Consider the following 24,572-nt stretch of genomic DNA (forward strand, 5'->3'; position numbering starts at 1 on the left):
TAAGACAATAAAACAACAACAAACATACGAGAATGCATTTTGTTTATTCTTTGAAAAAGGCTTTGTCGTCTTGTCCATGTCATTCCAGGTGTTTTTAGATGAAGTCCTGTAAGTTGAATTGTCCTACAGCCAGATGTCAAACCTGTTTATTTAAATTTCATGCCATTGGGTCCCTAAATGGCAGAGTTTAGCCCATGATGAAAGCATTGTGCACAAAGTTCTGACCTTTATATAAAATTGGTATAATGTGTGATGCAGCCCTGGAGAAACCGGTGTAGGAAGCGGGATAGAAACAGCTTATACTGAATTAACATTTCTGTTCTTAGAATGAGATGGTTTACCTTCCACAATAAGTCCCATCACTGTTGCACAAACATTTCTCTCAAGAGAACTATCTCAGATCTAACACACATTTCCCACTACACATCACCTCTCAACACATTTTATTATAATCACTTGCTTTTCCATCACACTGGGGACATTGCTCAGTCTCTTCCTGCTGTACCGGCTACGCTCCTGTAAAAGTGGGCGACAAACACTGGGTCACACTCTTCCAGCATATGCAGGAAATGATTCCTCTCCTCTTCTCCCCAAGACTCAAACCACTGGGTCCACAGGCGCAGCTGGCATTCAAAGATGTTGGGCAGTCTGTCTTTAACCTGGTCAGGGCACAAATAAAGAAAGCAGCTGTTAATGTTTGAAATGACATGACATCACTCTCTGGGTTATCTGTCGAGAAGTGACAGTGCAGAAAGTACCTGAAGAGTACTCAGTGAGTCGAGGAGGGTGCACACTTTTCCAGGCACAGCTTTACCCAGAAGGTCCTGCAAGAACCGTTCCCTCTGTGTGGCGGTCCAGCCCTGGAACCAGCTCAGGACGCACCGCTGCTCCTGGAGGCTTACATAGGAGATGGGCTCCGGGTCTCTCATCTGACCTGCACTCGGGGAAGAGCAGGACAGCTTCTCGAGGCTGGGAGGGCTGGCTACACCCTGTGGAGCTGATGGAAAGTCCTCCGGGCTGGGAGAGGAGTAGCCGGTCCAGTGTGGTGTTGCCATGGTCGTTGATCCATCTGTCGGACCTCTGAGCTTGGAGTTGAGAGTGCTACACAGGGTGTCTGTGGCTGTGGGTCTGTGGCTGTCAGGGGGCTGTTGTTGCTGCTGATTTGAGCCTTGACTGACATGATTGAACCACGACATCTTTGGAAATACAGGTTTGTTTCAGCCCGAGAAAAGCCAGCTATTCCTCTGCTGTTAATTAATCCGCAAAGCCAGCTGCCGGGAGAGACGCTGGTCTGGGTAACGTTAACATGTAGCTTAGCTTATAAACAACACTATCGGAGTCTGAATTTAAAACTGGCGTAAAGTGCTTTTAACACAAATATTTCTGAGTACCCATGTTTCCTTACATAAATTACCTTCTTGTCGGCATATCTGAAGTGCGGCGACGTTGGAACGAGAGTGGCGCTAAGCTTTCTAACAATATTAGACAGGAAGTGAGTGCAGCCTAGTTGTGTAGGAAATCAAGCTTGCGCAGATTTTGCGCAAAGTTTGATACTGACCAAATAAAAGCGCTACAACGGTAAATTGTTTATAATATGTAAAATACATACATTTAATTGGGTTCAACGTTAATTTCGTGTGTTTTGGATTTTAAATATCACGAAACGTTTTATTTATTTGATATTTGATTAGGGGGAAGTCGTTGACGATGACGCTGGGTGGAGGAAGGCGTTGCTCGTCGCTCTCGATGGGAACTAGAGGAACGGAAAATGGCGGATCTCGAAGACGTTACCCTAGACGGGAGACCGCTCCAGTCCCTTCGAGTAGCGGATTTAAAAGCTGCCCTTGAGGAGAGAGGACTCTCGAAAAGCGGGCAGAAGAATGCTCTCATTAAAAGACTCAAAGGGGTGAGTTCTGCTGCGAAATACCGGAGCACGGTTGCTGCGAGCTAGCGTTAACGAAGAGACGGGCTGATGCTCTCTCGAGGGCCGACAACTGAGTATCGTTACTGCCTAGCAGCGTAGTAGAGTTGTCGAGGTTAACGACCACTACTCAACTGAAAAATGCATATATGTGCACTATAATGTAATTCAACAGTGTCTTCGGCGTGCAGGAATACACCAACCGGGAGCAAGACAGGGAGTTCAATAAACTTAGTGGCTAATCTCAAAGTGTGTATCGGGTGATGTTGTCCTGTTAGCGCGTTAGCTCCCCTGGCTAACGCTGAGACTTGAGCGGTGGCCTGGCTTGTTGCTGTGTTCCTTAAACGATGTTTGTCCCAAGCGCTGTTGCTGTGCGTGAGTTGAGACGGGAGGTTAACGTTAAACCGGTTATTTAGTAATCCGACAACTTTTACCATATAATTTTAAATGCCATTGAAGCTAACGTTAACGCAACGTATGTGAATGGACACATTTCGTGGTATCTCGCTAAATATAGGAGTACTTTGGCTCTCAAATGTACTCTAGGCCCACGAGCTGCCATATGTCCTGCATGAGCCAGTTTGTTTACATTGCGACAGCTATTTGACCGTATCTACTTTGCCATGAAAGTTGGGGTATTCTTTTCTCGTTTTTAAACTGGGTAACTATGTCCGCTAGATTATCATTTGTCCGCTGAAATGCGCCATGAAAGCAGCAAGCGGTGTTTACATTTGCATTTCCATGTTAAACGTTAATTGTCCCAAAGTGGCAATATCATCCTGATTCCACATGTGAAATGTGAACACTATGTTATTTAGTTATAACGTACGATATAACAAAACATGTTGGTACACCGTCTGTTACCATCATAGGCACATGAAAAATCCCCTTGAAATATAGAAGTTACAACACAATTGTATACAGTGTGGACCCTCTGGCACCAAAAGCAAGCCACTGATCTGAAATGGTCACTTTTGCAGTATTAGGTATCACGTGTTATTTGCTTTACTGCTCATCACTGTCCAAGGAGACTATCATTCTTACACCTAAAGAAGTGTTTTTGTTTCTATCTTTTTGTGTGCATGCTGGGTGAAAGAAAAGAAGCAGTGGAGTAGGAGGGATCCTGCATGGCTGACATTGAGTGTCAGAAAAGAGATAAATTAAAACAAAAAAAGTGTTTGTTCAAAAAATGTAAACCAAATTTGATCTGGCAGCTCTTGCTTGCGACTCTGCCCACGTTATTGTCTGTGTGGTCTGCTTTCCACCACAGCCTGTGAGTTGTCTTGTCATTAGGATTTGATTGACCCTTAGGACTTGTTGCTTCTGACCAGATAACTCTGTTGTATTCCATTGTCCTCTCTTACTTCATAAGCTTGTGGTTGCTCTCTACTTTAAAATGTATCAAAGGCAGAACCCTCCATACCGAAAATTAACAAGAAAGAGAGGGTGTAATGCTAACTGTCCCATCTATGCTGACGTGTACAGGGATTCATATTTTTGCAAAGGATGGAAATATTGGCAGTCATAATGAAAATTGTTTCTGAGAACAGTGCACAAGGTTCTTAAAATTGGGCAAGATGTTTACCCCCAGTACCAAGTCTAACAACTCTGAAAAAATACCTGACCGTTATTTACGTCAAATGAATAAAGTATTTTCTTAATACCAGGCTCTCATGCTGGAGAATCTGCAGAGAACCTCCACCGCTCACATTGGACTGCAGCCGAACTCACAGGCAAGTGTCTCACAGATGCATGAATTTCAATGACTTAAGCCTCTTCACATGTGATGACAAAGTATGCATGATAAAATTTACATTAGCACCATTCTAATAAATGTCTGCAAAAAGTATGCACAACTGGCCTTGAAGGCTCAAAACTTATTTTTAATGGTGTCTCTGTATTTAGATTGGTGAGGAAATGAGCCAGAACAGCTTTATCAAGCAGTATCTGGCTAAACAACAGGAGCTCCTTAGGCAGCGTCTGGAGAGAGAGGCTCGTGAAGCATATGAAACAAATGGTAAGTGTTATTAGAATCCTGCACTGCAGCTAAGTAAGTTACCGTACACACCTCAGGTCATTATGTAATACATCTGTGTGATTTTATTTATTTGTCTTTTGTCAACAGAGCAAGAGGACCACACAGAAGTTAATAACAGTACCTCATGCCCTCCTCAAGCCCAGGTCAGACATCACTTCTTTTTCTTACCTGTTGCAATTGGTCCTGTTTTCTAATCTTTTTGTCTCGAGTTTCTCCAAAAGAACTCGCTGGTAAGAATGGTGCCACATTGTTTACACGGAAGAAAATTGGCATATTGCTTGGAAAAATAAGTCTCACCTCCCTTTCTGTCCTCATCAGGATGTCACACCAGCACTGGCTGAGCAGCACAAGCCACCTGGCCCCTCTGGTGGAGAGGGATTGTTTGGTGCAGTGAATGAGGGAGAAACTAACAGGAACCTGGAGGCTGACATGCCTGGTCCTCCTGCCTCTGGCTCAGTGGCCATGCGCGTTCCTGGTGGTGAGCAGCGACCAGAAAGGGGTTCTGCATCCAACGAAGTTGCCGCTGACAGTGACGATGAGGACAGTGAGGATGGCGAGGAAGATGGTGACGATGATGACTGGGACAGCGTTGCTCGAAGGAGAAGCCTCCGAGAACCAGCCAGAGTGCCCACGACAAGAGAGAGGTCTGGAGCATCCTGTCAACCACAGCAGCAACACATGCCTTCCCTTTTGTCCCCTCAACTCCGCCAACCAACGCCTCCTCCCTCCCCACCTCCAGAGTTATCCTTCCCCTTGCCTGACACCCCTAAACAGAGCCCCCCTAGTCCAGATGTAGCCCCAGCTAGGCGCTCACCTAGTACCTCCAGCTCTGGTTCCTCCAGCAGCGGCAGCCGCAGTAGCAGCCCAGAGCCACAGAGGAGTGGACATGCTGAGCGCAAGCCCGGCCCGCTGACCCTTCTGGCACGCAAGATGGCATCAGAAGGCGCTTTCTCTGGAGCAGGTTGGCACAGTGGTGATGGTGAAGGCGATAGGCAGGACAACAGCACTCCTTCGACTACATCATTACCCGGCAGAGGACCACCAGAGGGTCTGGTATCTGCTATCACTCACACAGCCAACATGGCAGGCCATGCACCATTTCCCATGATTCCAGGCACTAACCAGGGTGTCACAGGAACACATTCGGCCCATATTCAAGTACCTGTGAGTGTGCTCAAGGCCACTGCAACAGAAGAAAGGGACAGACAGAGGGACATTGGGGTAGAAAGAGAAAAGGCCCTAGAGCTGGAAAGGCAAGAGAAGCAGAGAAAACTTGAGCAAGAACGAGCAATGGAGGAAGAGCAGGAAAGAGCTCTTGCACTGGAGAGAGAAGAAAGAGAGAGAGCTCTGGAGAAAGAGAGAATCGAACGACAGCAGGCCTTAGAAAGAGAAGAACGAGAAAAGGCTTTGCAGCAGGAGAGGGAACTTGCTCTAGAAAGAGAGAGGCAGGAAAGGGAACTAGCTTTGGCTAAAGAGAGGGAAGAGCGAGAGCAAGCCTTAGCACGAGAGAGGGCCCTGGAGCTTGAGAGGCAGAAGGAACTAGAGAGGCAGAGGGCCCTGGAGCAAGAACGTCTGCAGAGAGAAAAAGAGGAGAGGGAGAAGCGAGAGAGAGAAGAAATGGAGAGGGCAATGGAGCTAGAAAGGAAGAGAGAAAGGCTTCTTGAGCAAGAGAGGTTAGAGAGAGAAAGAGCTCTGGAGGCTGAGAGACAGGAGAAGGAGAGGATTGAGAGGGAAAGGGCATTGGAGCAGGAAAGGTTGGAACGAGAGAAAGCCTTAGAGAAAGAAAGAATAGAGAGAGAAAAAGCCTTGGAGCAAGAGAGGCTAGAAAGGGAGAGAATCTTGGAGCAAGAGAGACTGGAAAGAGAGAGAGCCCTGGAGCAAGAGAGACTAGAAAGGGAGAGAGCCCTAGAGCAAGAACGATTAGAGAGAGAGAAAGCCATAGAGCAAGAGAGAATCGAGAGAGAGAAAGCTCTGGAGCAAGAAAGGTTGGAGAGGGAGAGAGCCATGGAACAACAGAGGTTGGAGCTTGAGAGGAAGGAGAAGGAAAGAATCGAGAGAGAGAAAGCATTGGAGCAAGAGAGGATAGAGAGGGAAAAGGCCTTGGAACGAGAGAGGGAGGAAAAAGAGAGGATGGAGAGAGAGGCAGCTCTTGAACAGGAGAGGGTGGAGAAGGAAAGAGCAGAGAAGGAGAGGAAAGAAAGGCTGGAGAGGGAGAAAGCTCTAGAACAGGAGAAACTTGAAAGGGAGCGAGCGGAAGAAAGGAAGGAGAAAGAGAGGGCTCTCGAACAGGAAAGGGTAGAGAAGGAGAAAGCCATGCAAAAAGAGAAGGAGGAGCAGGAGAGGGCCCTGGAGCAGGAGAAAGAGAGGGCTAGGATGGCTGAAAAGGAGAGGGAGAGTCACCTCCCTCCATCCAAACGTGGCCGTGAGATTGGTCTCACCCCCCTGCCCACTCCTCCCCCCCTCTCTACAGGACCAGGTAGAAAGTCATCAACTGATGCAGGAGAGCAGGAAGATGTCCATGTTCCAATGTCCCGGATTGGAGCAGCAGAATCCAGTGCACCCATGTCACCAACGCCCCTGTCGCCTCAGTCTTCATTCAAGAAGTTCCGGTTCTTAAGGGACTCCCAAATTCAGCCTCAATATTCCTCCACATCCATGGTTATCAAGCAGCCCCGTAGCTTCTCAGATACGCCCCAGCCTCGGGTCTCACCTGTCTTCTCCCCCACCAGTGTCGGGGAGCGACAGCAAGAAGGACACCAGCCCTCCACTGAACAGGAAGGTCCACAGATGCAGACAAAACCAGAGGTAGTTGCTGGGCCACCAGGAGCTGTTGGGACCCAGCATGAGAAGGAAACTGTTGGCACCACACTGATCCAGAGTCCCAAAAAAGCCACAGGCCTCGTGTTGGAGGACAGTGAAAAAGCGGATTCAGTGAAGATGGAACAGGCTGCCAAGGAATCCTCCAAAAGAGCAAAAGACGTGCATGAAAGCAAGGGTCTCTCAAGTCCAAATGCTGCACAACGGAGGGGAAGAGATGGAAAGAAGGAAGAAAAACAAGCAAGAAAAAGATCATCCTCTAACGATTCCTCTTCCTCAGAATCAGACTCTGGGTCCTCATCATCTCGCACTTCTGGCTCATCCACATCGTCTCAAGAGAAAACCTGCTCTGCTTCAAGAGGTAGAAGGGTAAGTGGTCTAAAGGAACCTGTCTCTCTGTCCCAGACATACAGTGTGTGTGATCTCGTGTTTTAACAGCCTCTTTGAAGGTATTGCAGCCTTACAACAACATTGATTCACTCATGATGGGCCCGTCTCTGAAGTTTTAAACACCATGGCATTCAGCTATATATAATAGTGCCTTACTTATCAATATTTGTTTAAAATCACTCTGTCAATCAGATGGCATCATCACAGCAGGTGCCTCACTGTAGTCTGCTACTTTCATTTGCTGCAACAAACTAATTGACACAAGAACCAGTGCCTGCCATATAAGTTGTTGTAAAACGTAGTGTGCTGCTCTGTTGTCTGTCTCTTTTAGGAAGGGAAACCTGAAAAAGATTCCTCACCACAGTACCGGGTTCCATTAGAGGCTCAGGCTGAGGGTTTAAAGGAAACTCCAAAAGGATCCCCTTGCAAAAGAGAGCTATCTGTTCAGAACAGCGACACAACTGTTGATGGAGACATTCACCCCAAGGTCAGCTGCACACAAGTTAACACGACACCGGATTTTTATAACATCTGTGACAACCACATATATCCATTTCTTAACTAGAAATTGCAATTCTGAAGGAAGTAGATATAGCTAAAATCAAGATACCCATCTCAAGATAGCTTTATATCTGGCATTTATTTTGTCTTTGGTGGTGTTACCATAACTACTTCAACAACTTTGACACACATTATATTCTTTCATTTTGTTCAATTTCCTCCCCTTTTAAATCCCCAGAAACTGTTTATTGAAGCACCAACCAGAGACGAGACACAGAGGAAGAGAAAGGGCAGCGGGGGACAGGAGGAAAAGGACAAACAAAGGTCTGCTTTTAAGTCTTGGTCTAATGAAACATGTCCTGTGTGTGTGTCACATTTACTGACACAGGTGAATGAATCTGTGCCCTTACAACACTTAAGTCTGCATGCTGTGAACAGGGTGTCTACTGATTGTCAAGCTTAATTGGGTGTCTACTATATAGTCAGCAGGACATTCTTTAAACCTGCAATGCGGAACATTTGTCGCCCCCCTTCTGGCAGTGGGAGTCATTACATGAACACTGTCAAAGTGCTTATGATGCCATTGGCGCCGCAATACTCCTAGTTTCTGTAGCCTACTCCGTTACTATTGATGCTCCCCATGTCAACTCTCACTGCTGATTTAAAATCTCTGGTATGCTGGAAAATACAGAGAGATATATCTGGCATTAAAGGGCTTAATCAGCATTGTGAACTCGTTTGGCAAGGGCTTGAAAGTAACAGACCTCCATTCATATATAAAAGTCCCAAACTGCAGGTTTCATTCAGGAGTTCAACAGCTAGTCATGACACATTACCTGCTTTCAAAAGTTGATTTCACCTGCTTTCAAGAGTTGAAAGCAGGTGAAATGTCAAAACTCGCACTGGAAATGTCAACAAAAGGCAAGATTAAAAAGGGCTGAAAAGGAACCCTCAAAAAATGTTGCTGATCAACAGTGACATTGCAGGACTTACTTCTGCTTCTACTTTTCAAGATGAAGCATAAGGGTACTTGTGCCCCTCACTGTTACATATTTCCACTCCACCAGAAATACCGGAAAATGAAAAGTCATACTGTGTAAGTGTGCAGAGGAAACAAATGAATTCAATGAAATAACCTAAATGTTATATACAGTGAAGAGCTGCAATGAAATTGATGAGTTGAAGAACAGTTAAGGGTACTCTAAACATGAAATGTTGTGGCACTCTCTTCACAATATTCCTTGAAATTTGCTTAAATTGTGCAGAATTTTAGTAAATACATAATCATGTGTGTATGAGAGGTTAGTGCAGCCTTACATAAATACATACAATACAATTACATATATGTTTTTTACAGTAACTTAGAGTGGACATACCAGTTTGTATTATTAGCAGCCACCTTAGGAGAGAAATTCCTACACAGTGGACCTTTAATACATCATTGTGAGTACATGTTGATTGCATAATGTAGTGGCTATAGACTAATTGCACTATTGGCATTTAGATTTGTTCCCTATAAGCCTCGCCTTCACCATGAAATTTTGTCCTCTCCTGGGAAAATTAAGGCTGGCTGGATTTCATGTCTCCCATTATAGATTAAGTGAGTGAATGAACTCGTGCTTTTCCTCTTAATGTTTCCCCCCTTCCATCTTGACACCAACACTGTGCTGTAGTCACTTGTTTACTAAATATAACATTATGGCGATTGCACCTATTCTTCAACGAATATGCTTCTTTCTTCTGTCTTATTTCCAAAGTTGTGTTGATCGTTTCTTCATGGTATTTGGAAATGAATGCATTATATCCTGTGTTTTTGTTAGTTGCTGGGGTCTGTGGAAAACGCAAAGTGATCTCCTTGTGGTGGTGCCAATAATAGTACCACTTGGAAATGCTAGGGAGGATTGAAAGTTGTCTGTTTCCACTTTAAGAAATGTTATGGTCCACTTTAAGGGTGTCTGAAATCATATCACCACATTCTTCCAGGCATGAATGAGGGATTTGTATTGTAATATTTACAATTACCGGTAAGAAGGATATATAAATCTTTTGACCCTTCCGATCTATCATTTCTGCCTCTTTTGGGGGTGGTCCAAGTCTTAACTGGGGGTTAGACAACATTGGCTTTAACGTTGATGGGAGGCATAAACATCTATTTGATGTGTTTGCTACATTCGCCTCCAGCACAGCAGGTGACAGTATGTAGAACATTAGCTGTCACATCCATTAATGAAAAGTCATTCACTGAAACGACATGTGCCATTAAAACAAAAAGACGAACAAGAAGGAGGGATGGAGTACCTGCCAAAAAGGTGAAAAGATTGAACAAGCATCTCATCAAATGGGAGGAGGCTCATCCTTGATCAAGAGCAACTTCGGTCAAAGTTATGTTTTTGTAAAATATGCCACAGGGAGAAAAGTGACAAAGCATAAGCGCCCAACAGGTGCAGAAACACGCTCTGCCTTTTCTACTCTGTCTCCCATCCATTTTCATTTTCACCCTCTCCCATCAATGTCTCACTTGCCAGTAGCCTCTCTCAAAATCACAAGTGAAAAATAATGTGTAAGTGATGTTTACATTTCCTTCAAGTAATACATAAAGTGCTGAATTGAAATGCCCTTTAGTGTTCTCATTTACATAATGGAGGGACTTTCAATCAGGTATCTGAATCTGACCAACTAATTGCAGTCACTTAGTGTAGAAAGTAGTAAACACAATCTTTGTTGCTCTGGTACTTTAATAGCAAGTGCTTGTGTTGTGGTGATTTTAGGATTCACTGTGTGTGTCCTTGTCTACATGTAAGGATGTTGACAGTGGTGGGGGTAGTTGGACGGCCCAGGGCGGGGCGTCGGAAATTTTCTCCTATTTTCAAATGCAAATGTTGACAGGTATGTGTATTGAATTTCCCATCAGGCGATTGATGAGACTACCTTCAGGCCGGTGTGGCTGAGAAGATGCGGGTCCTTTTTATACACGATCTTTTTTCCTTTTTTTCCGTTCGTAGCAACATGGCTGTATTCCGTCGGTTGCTTTAGCTGCCGATGCCGGCCTATGGTTTTCCTTACAGCGGCTCAGCTAAACAGCAGGCGAGGGTTTTTCCGTCGCTGGTTTTGTTTGATAGCCGGTACGGACATGAACGCGGTCAGACAGGAGTAGTCCCTGGTGAGGGGAAGGCGGGGGGAGGGGAGAGAGTGGTCTCGTTGCGACGCAGTCATTTTCGCAGCAGTCGCAACCTGTATGCTGCGTTTTCACCGAGCACAGTTTGTCTCTGGGCTGTGAAGTTCCCCCAAGTTAATGTAAGTCACAATGAGTAGACGTGTTCACGTGTGCGCGCGTGAGGATGCCATGAGAACGTGAGGCGCGCGCTCATTTGTCAGGTATTGTGTAGCCGTAGTTGAGCGTCTGCTTCGGTCTGGACGGACTCGGCACGTCTGAAGGAGGACTGCGGTGGCTCTGCGTTCTTTCACTCCTCCTCGGCTCAGCTCGCTGACCCCCCGTTGAAAAATTAAGAGCCGCGTATTTATGGAATGACTAAGTGACTGGTCAGCAGCGTGAGATGCGTTTAAGGCGCAGTTGTTTTAGCATCACCTGGCTGCTGTTTGTCTCAACGGAATAGTTTCAACAGCTGAGATTTGTTATGCTGCTTTCTGGTTCTTAAAAAGGAAATTTATATCAGTATTAAAGAATCCATGACAGATTAAGTAACTATTAAATGTAGTTAGGAAGTTAGAATAGTGCTTTTGCATGTTCATGTTCAGTTACGTGTGCATTAGAAATAATATAGGGTTAATAGCTTACTAATGATTTTTGTTACATACCCATATTTTTTAGAGGGCTTATGCATTGCCATTCTCAATCAATCATTTAATTGTTCATAAATCTGACTTTGGTATACACATATTAAACTATGAATGTATGATGTTGCATTTGTTAAGGTTTGATTTTTTTATAACCTAATTTCACTTAAAAACTTTTTTTTTTGCTCATCTGTTCCCTCTTTTCCTGCTCATGTGTTTTTCACACTACACAGGCAGGTGAAGGAGACTGTCATGGAAGAGCCAGAGAAGCTTCCAGAGACCAGCGAGGAGGTAAGGCACCTGAAGAACCATGAATCATCTTGGTCCTCAAACCTGTTGGTATCTGAGGACTTAGATGGACAGATCCATTTGAGCCCGTATAGTTGAATCACTATGATTTACACATAGTTTTTTATTAACCTAGATACATGTAACTATTTGTCTTTTTTCTTTGTTGGAAGTCTTTTATTTACATTTTAAAGATTCGTCCATTCAATGACCTAATGTGTCCTTTATACAAGTGGTATAATGTGTGTAGGAAATTACATTTTTTAAATTTGGCTGTTTGTAAAATCTTTGTTGGCACTGTCATAGCCAAAACAGCAAGGGTAATTTCTCACTGTGGCTGATGTTTAAACCCCAAATGATTGCTTTGTTATGAAGGTGCTCATGCCTCTTCCATTGCCCCTTTTGGTACCTGCATACTACCTCTGCCACTACTACTACTACTTCTACTGCTGCACCTGTTCCACTCTCCCCAAGAATCCAGAGTTGACCACAGATAAGCCCCCAAGGCTGCACTGCAGAGGGACACCCCTGGCAACAAAGGCTGCCTCATTGTCATGGATATGGCTTGCAGGAGCTATTGATGGGACCAGAAGACTCAAAGAAGGGGTTGGCTAGTCAATGTGACCCACTACTCTTGGCCTTTTAGCTACCAATCTGGCCATGGCCCTTAAAATCAACATGGAGAAGAGACAAGCTAGGGTGTGTGCTCACATCAAAACAAGGCTGCTGTGAAGCCCTCTCAACAACTGAGTAGCTTTAAGATTGTTTCCCTCTGAGACATTTGTAACCCACTTGCAAAGAAATGTTGGATATTATGGACACGTCATTTGATGCGGTTCGTGAACTGTAACATGCTTGACGAAGGACAATTTGGAGTTTGTTCATCTCTTGGAATGGGATTCAGACTTCTTCAGCAGGTACCCTCATTGGATACTAAATGAGTTTTCAAAAGAGACCAAAGCTTTTATCTGGACACAATGGGCTTAACAGTTTTTATTTGAACTGAAGAAGGACTTACCATTGTCCCTGTCGACTCCAGCCATCGCCAGATTTTTGCTGCTTTGTGACTGAGTTTGAATTTCCTGTGCCCTAAAGACAACTGAACATTAGAATCAAACTTCTGGCTTTGTGTGCACAGTGACTGTTGACAACACTCAGCATCTGATCTCCAACTCTTTGGACTCATTGTTCCTTTCTGTTGTTATAAGAGCCTGCCACATGTTTGTAAGGACTAATGCCAGCACACCTGAGGATGAAGGATTTGGCTAAAAACATTTCAAAGCCCCTACCCCAATGAACTATTGAACCCATCCTGCCAGCCAACCAACTTTCAGATTTCCATCCAAACATCTCAGCCACCTTTGATTGGACCCTTGTTGCCTAGATACAGTACATGCAGTCGTGATTGGGCCATATCCAAACCAGTAAGGATCAGGTGTCAGTGGTACCAGGGAATAAGTAGACATTCACTCAATGTAATATTTTATACAGTTTTTTGAACATGCTTAGTTTCAATCATACTCTCTGTAGTGTTTGCTGGGAGAAGCAGCATTTTTAAGGTTTACTGTATTTGTGGCTACTGTTTAAACAAATGGTTCTAAACATTTGTTTATAACCTTTATTCTTTCTTTGTTGACTTCCACTTCTGTGAAGCTGATTGGAGATAATGTGTCTATTCAGACACAGAGTTTTGAAATAACAATTTAAACTGCAGTATTTCCACCAGATCCTTCTTTGCATGATAGAGACTGCAATTACAGTGTAGTCTGCAAAACCAAGTAATATTAAACAATCTATAGGTGTCGATATCAAATAATTGTTTATGGTATGCAGTTAATTACGAGTGCAGTACAAAAACACAGCTTGGTGCCATTCAGTAGACTTGACATTGAAAAACACTTTGAACAGCAGTTTCTTTCATTCACTCTCTCAGTCCCTACTTGTCTCCCTTCCTGTTATTGTTCCACCTTTCCTTCAACCTATCCTTAACAATCTGTCTGCACCCATGGTGTCTGCCTCTCACCTCTCCCATGTCTATTGGGTTGTTTTTATCTTGTGTTTCAGACACCGAAGGCCTTCTCAGCTCGAAAGATCTCTCTTAGCAGTGAGTACACCCTCCTGACTTTGGCTCTCTGCTTTACCAGCATTTATAGCTGATGATTAGTGTTGATTTTGTACCTTTTCACTATTTATAATGTATGGATTAATTGCATTATTAATTTACAGTTTGGGAACTCAGCATAAGTGAGTCTTAAATAATGTTAATTGCATGATCACACACACACATTGGTTCAAACCTTTTGAATAGCTGTTTTTGTCCATTATGTCCATAAGGGACAAAACCAATACCAGACACAAGACTTGTTTGTTATCTAAACACGTCTTTTAGATCAACATACATACACATTACAAAATAATGAAATAAAATGTCTTATGCGCACATTTCCGCGTGACCTATGTTTCATTTTCAATCAGTGAAAGTGTTGTGTGCAGAGTTTCCAATCAGTGCTGGTCCACATGTCTTGCAAGATTTGAATGTTCCGGATGAAAGGGAGGAATTTCGGTCACTTACCTTATTATGGACCCTATTTTCCCAGGGTTTTTGTAACCAAGTGACTAATGGAGACAACAATTGTTAATTTTTTTTTTTTTGAAGTTATAATCATCCGTGTGAAACACTGCGTATGGGTGTATGGATTAAACGAACGAAGATTTCATTTTACTAACCAAGTTACTTGAATGTCTTGAGTCATTTCAACCCTAACCAGAACATAGTGTTGGGTGAATTTGTAATGTCATGTATGATTGTACTGTATATGCTACGTGCCTAAGGACTCAACAAAGTTTTTTGTTTCTTGTCTTACCAGGCACTAAATCATCCCCAGGCACTGGCAGTGCAGAGGGCGAGCAGGATTCTGGGGCCGCTGCAGGTCGCAAGAGGAGGTGGGGCTCCAGCACAGCTGTCACTGCCAAGAAACCTTCCATTAGCATCACCACAGATTCACTCAAGGTATTTGCAGCATAGTAAAACTGATTACAATATGTTGTGGTTGCTAGTAATCCTCATGTGGATGCATAGATGCACTAGACTGCCTCTGTCATGTATGCTGAATATGGCAGACCTGTTCACCCTGCATGGTCTTGTTCTTTGCCCTCAGTCTCTGATTCCAGACATTAGGCAGTGTCTGGGCCAGGAGGCCGTAGTAGACCTGCACCCAGAGGAAGCTGTCCTTTCTGGGGCTGAGGATGAAGAGAGGGAGCGCTCTGACCAGGACCTTCAGATCCGACGCACTGTCACACAGGTTGGTCTACAGCTCTTGACTGTTTTACCTGAATGACAGGTTAGAGACTTTCTTTACTGTGAAAAATAAAGTGCTTCTCATAAAAGTGAGAAGTCCATAAATCTCATAATCAAGACTTGCTTGCCTTCTATCGCAGGTGGTGCACTCAGAGAGTCAGGAGAATGGACAGAAAGAGGCAAAGAGGAGCAGACATGAGGAGTTGGAGGAGGATGACGCGCATGCAGACCGAGAGAGAACAAGGGAGCATGAAGACAAGATAGACGCCTCATTTCCTGAAGCCATGGAAACCCAGTCTCCATCAGATGCCAGCCATGATGTAGAAATCAACACTGGTAATAGATCCGTCACACTCTACTCAGAAATGTCCATGCAGATTGTTATCATCATTTTTATAGTAGGACTAACCTGTTTCATTTCTGTCAGTCTTAACATGTTGCTGACTAAAGAATCTTTCCAAATGTCTGACCAATTTGACTGATTATACATAATCATACATAACCAAATGTGCCAGCTGCCTACCTATCACACACTATGCAGCAGATTGTTCAATGGAACGAAAAACGTTTCTCATTAATGCTGTAATGCCAGATGTTAAGTCAAGTAACCAACTTTAACCTGAAGAAATTTAACTCTAGGGCTTAAACATCAACATGCATCAATTTAAGACAGAACTATGTGTGGTAACCTACATTTGTTACAGGTTTAGTCATGAATGTCAAACCCTCAACCAAACCTGAATCGAAGAAGTGCTAATTTTTAAGTAGGAGACAGCAAAAGATGTAGCCTCTTACCTTTGCACTGTTACAATAACGCTACAGAAGTTCAGTGCCAATTAACATTTTGCTGCCACTGTTAAACAAAACATAAAAAAGACTAGGGCCTACTAGCATGAGCTAGCTAACACTCTACCAACTTCAACACAATTGCTGAAAAAGTTAGGGACAAGCTTTCAGTATAGTATAAAAACGATACGAGAGACGATGTGCTGATACAACTTTTAGCTGTTTCGAATACAACAAGGCAAAAATTGTAACATTATTCACCAAGTAACTAAGCCTTGAATTATATTCCATGTGCACTCTGCTTCTCCCCCTTTCAGCTTCTTAAAATAAGTTATCATTGAACTAAAACACAAAAACATGTCGCAAGCTTATTTTTTTGTGAATAAAAAGTTAATAAAAAAAATATAGAAGTTAAGAGTTCAGATGTGTTCAGGTTATAGGATTGATAAAGAAGGTGTGATGCCATGTAACTGTTGTTTTTAATCCTAGTGACCCCCAGCGACACCCTCATTCGTCGCTCCATCAGCCAGCAGAAAACAGGAGTTTCCATCACAATCGACGACCCTGTTCGCACATCCCGGCAGCCCTCGCCACCTCGCGGCAAAGTCTCCAGCATTGTTCACATCAGCAACCTTGTAAGGGAACACTCTACTTCTACTTTATTTTTTAACGTTAATTGATAACCGTATGTAGTGACTCTGTAGTGCTGTAGTGCTTACTGTATAATTCAGAACAGATGGAAAAAGAAACCAAACAACTGGTGTAACTGATGAAAATACTGGATATTTGTGAACTTCTTGCCTCTGATTGCAGGCAACTTACCCAGCCTCTTGTGCCTCAATACACTGGTTTTATCTTGTCCAAAATACATGCTCCTTGTACTGAAGAAACTAACTGGCTTCCTTACAAGAAGAAACAAGCACATTTTATTCATTTTTAAGGCTTAGATTGGTATTTTGTGTTTTATCATAACAAGCAAATCCCATGGAAAGATGAAAATCAACCATGAATCCCCACATGCAGAAAATAGTTATACAGGTTTAATTAGTGGACACACTCTGTCAGTATGATTAATATGACGAGTGTGGCTTATTGCTCCCAGTGGTATAAACGCACAGCCTCTTACCCCAGCATACGTAGTGATTTCTGCCCAACACAGAGCTGCTCTCAGAAATTGAGAATGCAGTTCTGCATTTAATCAGAATAACAACACAGCCTGTGTTCATTTTAATGAAGGTGCAACAGTGTGGCCCTTATCTGTCTTCTTAATAGTTCTTGCGTGACAGTGGAGTTTTCTGGCACAGAGGCATATGCTTTGTATATCAGCCTTTGGCTATACAGACAGGGGTTTTCTAGACATTTGTTCTCAACAAAAATCTAAAATGTTGCCTGGATTATCTTTCAAGTGCAATACATGCATGTAGGACTTTATTATTTTTTTGTATTTTAGTTACACATATACTGTATTTGAATACATATTGTGTTTCTTAATGTATGCTTGCTTGCTATTTTTTCTCTTACTAGTATTAATTGTGTAAAGCAGTCCTTTGATAAGTCCTCTGTAAAATTTTGTGTAGGTGAGGCCGTTTACTCTGGGGCAGCTTAAGGAACTGCTCAGCAGAACCGGCACCCTGGTGGAGGAGGGCTTCTGGATCGACAAAATCAAATCTCACTGCTATGTCACTGTGAGTTACCACAAGCATGTGTTTTATCTGAAAGAGGACTCTAGCTCTGAATCAAATTGCTTTTAGCCTGTGGAAGGTTCATCTGTGTCTTATCGTCCTCTCTCTGTTTAGTACTGTAGCTCAGATGAGGCAGTCGCTACACGTGCAGCTCTTCACGGAGTGAAATGGCCTCAGAGCAACCCAAAAGTTCTTAGCGTAGACTTCTGCCAACAGGATGAGGTAAGATCATATTGTTATCAGTCAATTTTTCCTCTGGCACCCACAGTGTTGAGTGGTCTGCAGTCTATTTGTCTGCTTTATAGCTGGACTTCCACAAAGGCCTGGGTGCAGCCGACAGACAGGGTGGAGAGGAACAGGGCCCTGGCTTCGGCCGTGGTCGAACATCGGGCCTGCCCTCTCTCCTCCCAGAGCGAGACCAGTGGGCCGAGCGTGAGCGTGAAATGGAGCGTCGAGAGAGGGCCCGAGCAGAGCGCGAGTGGGATCGTGACAAGGTCAGAGAGTTTGGGAAACCTGGAGAAGAAAAGGACGGAGGTCCCCGGAGGTCGCGCTCCAGAGAGAGACGACGCAAAGAGAGGGGAAAGAGCAAGGAGAAGAAGACTGAGAAGAAAGGTAAGAGATTCAGGCGTGGTATTTATACCGTATGCATTTATCCATCCATCTTCCACTTATCCGGGGCCGGGTCGCGGGGGCATCAGTCTAAGCAGGGATGCCCAGACTTCCCTCTCCCCAGACACTTCCTCCAGCTCTTCCGGGGGGACCCTGAGGCAGTCCCAGGCCAGGCGTGTGACATAGTCCCTCCAGCGTGTCCTGGGTCTTCCCCGGGGCCTCTTCCCGGTGGGGCATGCCAGGAACACCCTCCCAGGAAGGCGTCCAGGAGGCATCCGGTATAGATGCCCGAGCAACCACAGCTGGCTCCTGTTGACGTGGAGGAGCAGCAGCTCTACTCTGAGCTCCTCCTGAGTGACAGAGCTCCTCACCCTAAGGGAGGAAACTCATTTCAGCCGCTTGTATCCGAGATCTCGTTCTTTCGGTCATGACCCAAAGTTCATGACCATAGGTGAGGGTAGGAACGTAGATTGACTGGTAAATCGAGAGCTTTGCCTTTCGGCTCAGCTCCTTCTTTACCCATTACTGCTGCCGCCGCACCGATCCGCCTGTCAATCTCACGCTCCATCGTTCCCTCACTCGTAAACAAGACCCCAAGATACTTGAACTCCTCCACTTGAGGCAGGAGCTCTCCTCCAACCCAGAGGGGGCAAGCCTTTTCCTCTGCAACAAGGAGAGAGGCTTTGTTTGAGAAAAGGCTGAAGGTAGCAAGACAAAAGACTGCTGGAAAAACAGGAGAGCACATACAACAAGACGAATGGTTGCTCCAATTCTTGATTCAATTCAGTGGTCTGCAGTGTTAGAGCTCCACCTTTTAGTATCGGCTCAGCTCGCTTGGAACCTTAACAGAGGACTAATTCTCTTGGTACAATTGTAATTAGATTACAAGATAAACGTAATTTGTAACGAACTGAACTGGACTGCTTGGTGGAAATGCGGCTTTTGTCTACCGACGGAACAGTTAATTTGAAAATATATTTTTTATTTTATCAATTATTCATTAGATAATTGATTCATTCAACTCATTCATGTTTTTTTCAAGCACAAATACTAAAGCATTCATTTGTTCCACCTTTTTAATTGTAAGGCTTTTTTTGCTTTTTTTTTGTCTTATGTGATTGTTGGTCAGACATGACAAGACAGTTCAATATGTCACTGTGGGCTTTTGGAAAGTGTGATAGGCCTTTTCTTGACTTTGGCTGATTGATACTAACTAGAATTGTTAATTGTTGCAGCCCTAATAGTTTGTATTTTTTGGCAGAGAAAACGGCTGAGGACCCCCCTGCAAAACTGCTTGATGATCTGTTTCGCAAAACTAAAGCACCTCCTTGCATATACTGGCTTCCACTTACAGAAGAACAGGTGAGACACAAACTAGTTTATACTCTTCGCTTGATGATTTTAATGCATAACTTTGAAGTACATGGCCTAGATATCCTATTTAAGTCTTGGTCTGTGCATTTTCTCCATTTTAGTGTGCTCAGCGGGAAGCTGCCAAAGCAGAACGCATGAAGGAGCGTGAGAAAAAGAGGAAGGAGCAAGAAGAGGAGGAGAAAAAAAAGGAAGAGGAGCGCAGGGAGAGGATGAAAGCTGGAGGCGGCGCGGCAGGAGAGCGGAGTGAGGGTGAGAAGGACAAGGACAGAGACAGAGAGAGGGAAAGAGACAGAGACCGAGGTAGAGACAGAGACAGGGACAGAGACAGAGACAGAGAGAGGGAGAGGGAGAGGGAGAGGGAGAACGACAAACGCAGGGATGGCTACCGTAGGCCAGGGGGCAGCGGGGCAGGTGGGGGGCGACGCTCACGCAGCCGCAGCGATCCACGAGAAAGGCGGCGTTAATGGCCAATCAACTGATTGAACTGTCCTAGAGACCACCCTCTTCCATTTGCCTTTCACTACATGTACTTTGTTACAACTAAGACCCAACAGAGGACCAACTGATGTCGTCACCATCTCTCAAATTGTCACCTTTTTTAAAGCACATCTACACCTACACACAGTCATGCTTAAAGGGGACCATGATTTTTTGCAGTGTTGTTTCCCAGAGTGCTGTATGTCTTGCTCCTGTCAAGGTTTGATATATTTTCTTTACATGTTTGCCTCTCCTTTATTCTTTGTTTTTTGTCTTGACGGCATAGCGGTATGGCACGCTGGGTAATTTTAATAATTTCCCCCAATGTTCCCATTTGCCCCAAAGTGTAGGTGCCAATCATGATTTGCTATCAATTGTCGTCACCTCAGTGTTTTAACAGCTCTGCAATTTGGATGAGGAATCCTTTTGTTGCTGCATGTAGTCCAAGGCTCTCCTTGCCGGTCCTGCCTAAAGACAAAACTTAGCCCTCTGTGCAGAAGCTTGCATAAATCAAAGAAATATTGGAGTAGCTGTATTTGGCATTTTGTACAGACATAGAAGATTACTCAAAATCAAGTCTTTAAATGAGGCAGCTCTTGGGGTATTTTGGACAGGTGTGGAATAACTACCAAGGCAATGCAGTGTTCCTCTCTCCCTCGATTTAGTTAAGAGATGAGATGATTCTGTGGGGGGAGAATCTATGTCTGTCACACCTGACACAAGTTATGATTTTGTCCTTATCATTGATTCTCTTCCTCCTCCCTCCTCTCCCTCAAGTTCTCTTATCCTGTAGTGTCAATACAGGCCTAAGAGGGGAGGTTGCATTATGAGTTTTCTCACCAATGGTTTTAATATTGTTTTTTAATCATTATTTTATCATTTTAGTACCAAGCTTTGTTTTTGTTTTTTAATTTCTTCTTTGAGTACGCCTATCAGTGGTGAATGTACAAATAATAAAAGTTGAAATTTGAAATTATTGTGACATTTCTTTTCCATTCTCCCTGCTGATTGGTTTGAAGTGTACCATCGTCAGTCCTCCTGGGGACAACAAATCAAAACGTCTCACTAGTTAGTGGGAATACCTCGAGTCAAACTAACTACACTTTCTACGAAGTAAATCTGCGGTTACACTTGGAGTCCACAAGGTGTCAGTCACACCACATTGTGCCCTGGCCCTTTGGTCAGTCATGGCATATAAGCGAATGAGATATGGCAGTCAAGTTAAAACTAAGAATACAAAACAAAATGTCATAAGAATACGCTGATCTGACAGTATTTTTTACTATCTGTATATCGGAATATTCCCCTTTCCCTCGGTGCCCTCAAGGTGACAGTGGCATTTTCATTTATTTAAAATGATTTTAATCTTGGTTTCCTCCAAGTTGGGAATGTTTACCCTCTGTATCATCTACCTACGTTACCCACCCTTCTCTCAATCTGCTGTAAATCACGTATTTGCCCTCTTCTTTTCCCTTGTACCATCTCTCCAGTCTTGACGTTCATCCTGCAGAGCTCAGCAGTGCTCCTATGTAATTACAGCCCTATGGTCGCTGAGCATAACATTTTTCTGCCCTGATGCAACTCAGTGTGTCTGGACTCTGTGAGGACCAGTGAATCCTTCACCCTGGCATCTCTGGCAGCCCGAGAGCAGATTTCTAACTGAGGGAGCCTAGTTGGAATGAGAGTGCTGGAGAAAGACCCTGTCTGTCATCACGCAGAAGATAATTTTTTTGAGGAGAAAACTGTCTGTGAGATCGTCTGTGTTGGTTTGGTTTTGAAGATAAGCTGAACATTGGGGTTAAGAGATGATGTGTTGGGCAAATGGAAAGTTAGAAGAGATAGTTTCAGTCCAGAGTGTTAAAATATGAAGCAGGCCTGGGGTAAAGGAGCAAAGGCGCATTAATGACACTGTCAATAAGCCTACAATATTGAGGCAATGAGTTTTCTCACAGAAAATGTCATTCGAGACTAAAGGCAGAAAGACATCACGGCACCCGACCCCACCTGAAGTATGGATGTAATGCAATGTATCTGTTAGATTATGTGGTCCCTTATAAAGAGTTGACCTAAAGCCTAAGGGTGGCATTAAAGGAGAAACTCATGGAATGAACTGGAAAGACATCCTCTGGACAGCTGAATGTATCTGGAAAATTGTAGCAATATTCCAATTAGATTTTGATGCGTGTAAAAGTGGAGGGTTTGACCGAAACCTGCATTGATTGGGTTTTTGTCTCTTTGACCTCTTGCCTGTAGTGAAACAAGTAGAAAACGACACATGAACCTTGTTTCTGCCAATGCAGGTTCTTTTGTCTCTGACAGTCAGGAAGAAGCATAAACCTCCAATCTGATCAAATACACCAGACAACACAATGAATGACTGGTCGGTAACGGCTGGAGTTCTGGAGGTAGACGACCCTGCAGATCCCGTGAGAAGGCCGACTGTCACTTGTTCTTGGAAGGCAAACAGCACCTCGCACTGTTCATATGCTGTGACATTTGTGCTGAAAAAGCCAAAAAGCACAGTTTCAGGTTGTCCTCTCATACTAGAAACCTTTTGCTCGCCATCCTTCATTTGTTATTTACCAGTACATCTCCCTCAGGAACACTCAAGTAATACCATCAGCTGTCGAAGTCTATTGCAAGCATCAAATCTCTTCTGAAATCGACTGGCAGTGACAGGATTTGAAGTCTCAAGACGAGACTCTTTACATACCGCACACTATGGCTTTATCTGCCGCAACAACAGTCATAATGTGTGTGTCCGCCTTTACAGGAAGTGACAAAATCAAATAAAGTCTCCTCAAATCAGCATCACCCGAGCAGTCTCTCCATGGAGAACTGACCCCATCAAAGAGATCCCCTTCACCTCGTCCAACTCCAGGCACTAGAAGAATTTTAGATTTTTTTTTTTTTTTTGTCTGTGGAAGGCCACAGATCCTTCCCTGCGAAGCTAAAGTGGAACAGATGGACAGCACTGTGTTCACAGATGAAAAGATGACTCAAAACAATGTTTCTGCAGTTGTGGGTCTTTTCCAGAACCTGTCGTGGCAGCTGGAGGAGCACAGCAGACTACCTGTGTCTGGTGTAGAGCTCAGGTCAATAGTAAGGGCCTCCGTGACCAGCCAGTCGGCTCAGCAAGGCCACTCTTATGTTGATGAGTGGGCAGGAAAAACAATATGTTTTCGCTCTGTAAGCAGTCCCACCCACCTCCTCCTCTCCTCCACTCCCCTCCCCCCAGCCCTCCCCTCCTAAGTGTAACCACATAGGTCTTTGTGTCCAGCACTGTTAGGAACTCAGCATAGAGGCCCACTAAGCTCCACTTTCAAAGACAACCTCTGATGTGGCCTTTCTGATCTCTGCATGTCTCACTGACTTTCCTCTTACACTCCTCTGACTTGGAGTTTTTCCTTCTCTGTCTGCATCCTATTTACTCATGGTCTCCCTCACTACTGCATGCTTGCTCTTATAGATTTCCCTTTAATCTCAGACTGAAAGGAAGCTGGCCCATGTCAAGAAAACATGTGAGAGGAGTTTGGAGAGCTGATGAAGGACAGCGATATCTTGACAGTCTTACCACTCCTCGAAGTTCAAACCTCCCTTGATATACACACACCCTTCCCCCTCCTCCTTCAGTCCTCCCTTCGTTTCTCCCCCCTCCCCGTCTTTGTGATGACATGTATGTGCTTATGGAAACCAGATGTGTGCTGTTGCGATGGAAGAGGCGGTGAGAGAAAGAGAAAAACCAAGCATGAGGTTGTATGATACTTCATTAAGAGACTGCAGGGCATGTGGGGAGGGGGAGGAGGAGGAATAATTGGGGGTCTCAGGAGTTCAGACAGGGACTCTATATATATTTTGTTGTCAGATGAAATGTGCCCACTATCCTGACCAGGCCCTTAGCAAAGCAGGGGGGTTTCCTTGCGGATATGGTTGGGTCAGGGCAAGGGTAGCTGGGCCTGGAGAGCCTGAATCAGCATCTCATGTGATGGAGGCGTTTTTCTGCAGGGCTTGGGAAACCACGCCATGTGAGACAGGTTTGAAAAAACAGCAACCTAAAGAAGTTGAAATGTTGATTGTTCAACTTCCTTGCACCTGTATTTTTTTTCACCCACACAATGCCTCCCTCCGACATTTAAAAGAGACTGCTCCCACTGCACCACACCCAATTCAAAGTGCAGACATTGTGTTAAGCGTAACAAAAGCAGGCATGTAGCTTTAAACTTATAGCTTTAAGCAGATTCAGCACTGAGGGGGGAGATACCGACAAAGCCATGTGGCTAACAAAGATCACAAAGCAAACAGTTGGTAAAATACACGACGGAGCAGAGAAAATTGAGATCGGGACATCTGGGGCACACAAAAAAGTTATGTTTAACTAATGTGGAAAGTTATTTTCCATGCATACCTCCATGCGTAGCTAAATGGAATAACAAGATGCAGACAGAACGGAAAAAAGTATTAGGTATTGATCCCTCTCGTTCACTGCCGCTGTACACCACAAGTAAACCCTGTGTGTGTGTGTAGGTGTGTTTTTATATCTCAGGGGGGACTCTGACTGCACACTGACCCATGGGGACAGAATTGAGGTCCCCACGA

At 44.2% G+C, this 24,572-nt stretch overlaps 2 protein-coding genes across 2 annotated transcripts; one reads left to right on the forward strand and one right to left on the reverse strand.

The window, feature by feature from the left end:
* Positions 1 to 6: 6 nt before the first annotated feature.
* On the reverse strand, positions 7 to 1,475 carry c12h14orf119 (chromosome 12 C14orf119 homolog). The gene is made up of 2 exons (XM_041949517.1): positions 759 to 1,475; positions 7 to 659 (listed from the first exon to the last, which is right to left on the reverse strand). Exons 1-2 carry the CDS (start codon positions 1,194 to 1,196, stop codon positions 486 to 488), a joined length of 612 nt encoding a protein of 203 aa, XP_041805451.1. The 5' UTR covers positions 1,197 to 1,475; the 3' UTR covers positions 7 to 485.
* Positions 1,476 to 1,762: 287 nt separating this feature from the next.
* Positions 1,763 to 20,949, forward strand: acin1a (apoptotic chromatin condensation inducer 1a). The gene is made up of 18 exons (XM_041948659.1): positions 1,763 to 1,906; positions 3,589 to 3,654; positions 3,827 to 3,938; positions 4,047 to 4,102; positions 4,278 to 7,145; positions 7,498 to 7,653; positions 7,906 to 7,991; positions 11,696 to 11,753; positions 13,815 to 13,854; positions 14,618 to 14,760; positions 14,909 to 15,052; positions 15,189 to 15,384; positions 16,324 to 16,469; positions 17,412 to 17,519; positions 17,631 to 17,738; positions 17,822 to 18,128; positions 19,387 to 19,487; positions 19,601 to 20,949. The coding sequence occupies exons 1-18, from the start codon at positions 1,769 to 1,771 to the stop codon at positions 19,961 to 19,963; spliced, it is 5,196 nt and encodes a 1,731-aa protein (XP_041804593.1). The 5' UTR covers positions 1,763 to 1,768; the 3' UTR covers positions 19,964 to 20,949.
* The last annotated feature ends 3,623 nt before the right edge of the window (positions 20,950 to 24,572 follow it).

Source organism: Chelmon rostratus, chromosome 12 (assembly GCF_017976325.1).
Source record: "Chelmon rostratus isolate fCheRos1 chromosome 12, fCheRos1.pri, whole genome shotgun sequence".
Classification (NCBI taxonomy): Eukaryota; Metazoa; Chordata; class Actinopteri; order Chaetodontiformes; family Chaetodontidae; genus Chelmon; species Chelmon rostratus.

What these genes read in the sequence shown, in the direction of transcription:
- c12h14orf119 (XM_041949517.1), bottom strand. Translation starts at nt 1,196, where the DNA reads ATGTCGTGGTTCAATCATGTCAGTCAAGGCTCAAATCAGCAGCAACAA. An exon ending in ACTCACTGAGTACTCTTCAG is followed by an intron (nt 660 to 758) that starts GTACTTTCTGCA and finishes TGCCCTGACCAG; the next exon opens with GTTAAAGACAGACTGCCCAA.
- acin1a (XM_041948659.1), top strand. Translation starts at nt 1,769, where the DNA reads ATGGCGGATCTCGAAGACGTTACCCTAGACGGGAGACCGCTCCAGTCC. An exon ending in TGAAGCATATGAAACAAATG is followed by an intron (nt 3,939 to 4,046) that starts GTAAGTGTTATT and finishes TTTTGTCAACAG; the next exon opens with AGCAAGAGGACCACACAGAA. An exon ending in TTCCACTTACAGAAGAACAG is followed by an intron (nt 19,488 to 19,600) that starts GTGAGACACAAA and finishes TCTCCATTTTAG; the next exon opens with TGTGCTCAGCGGGAAGCTGC.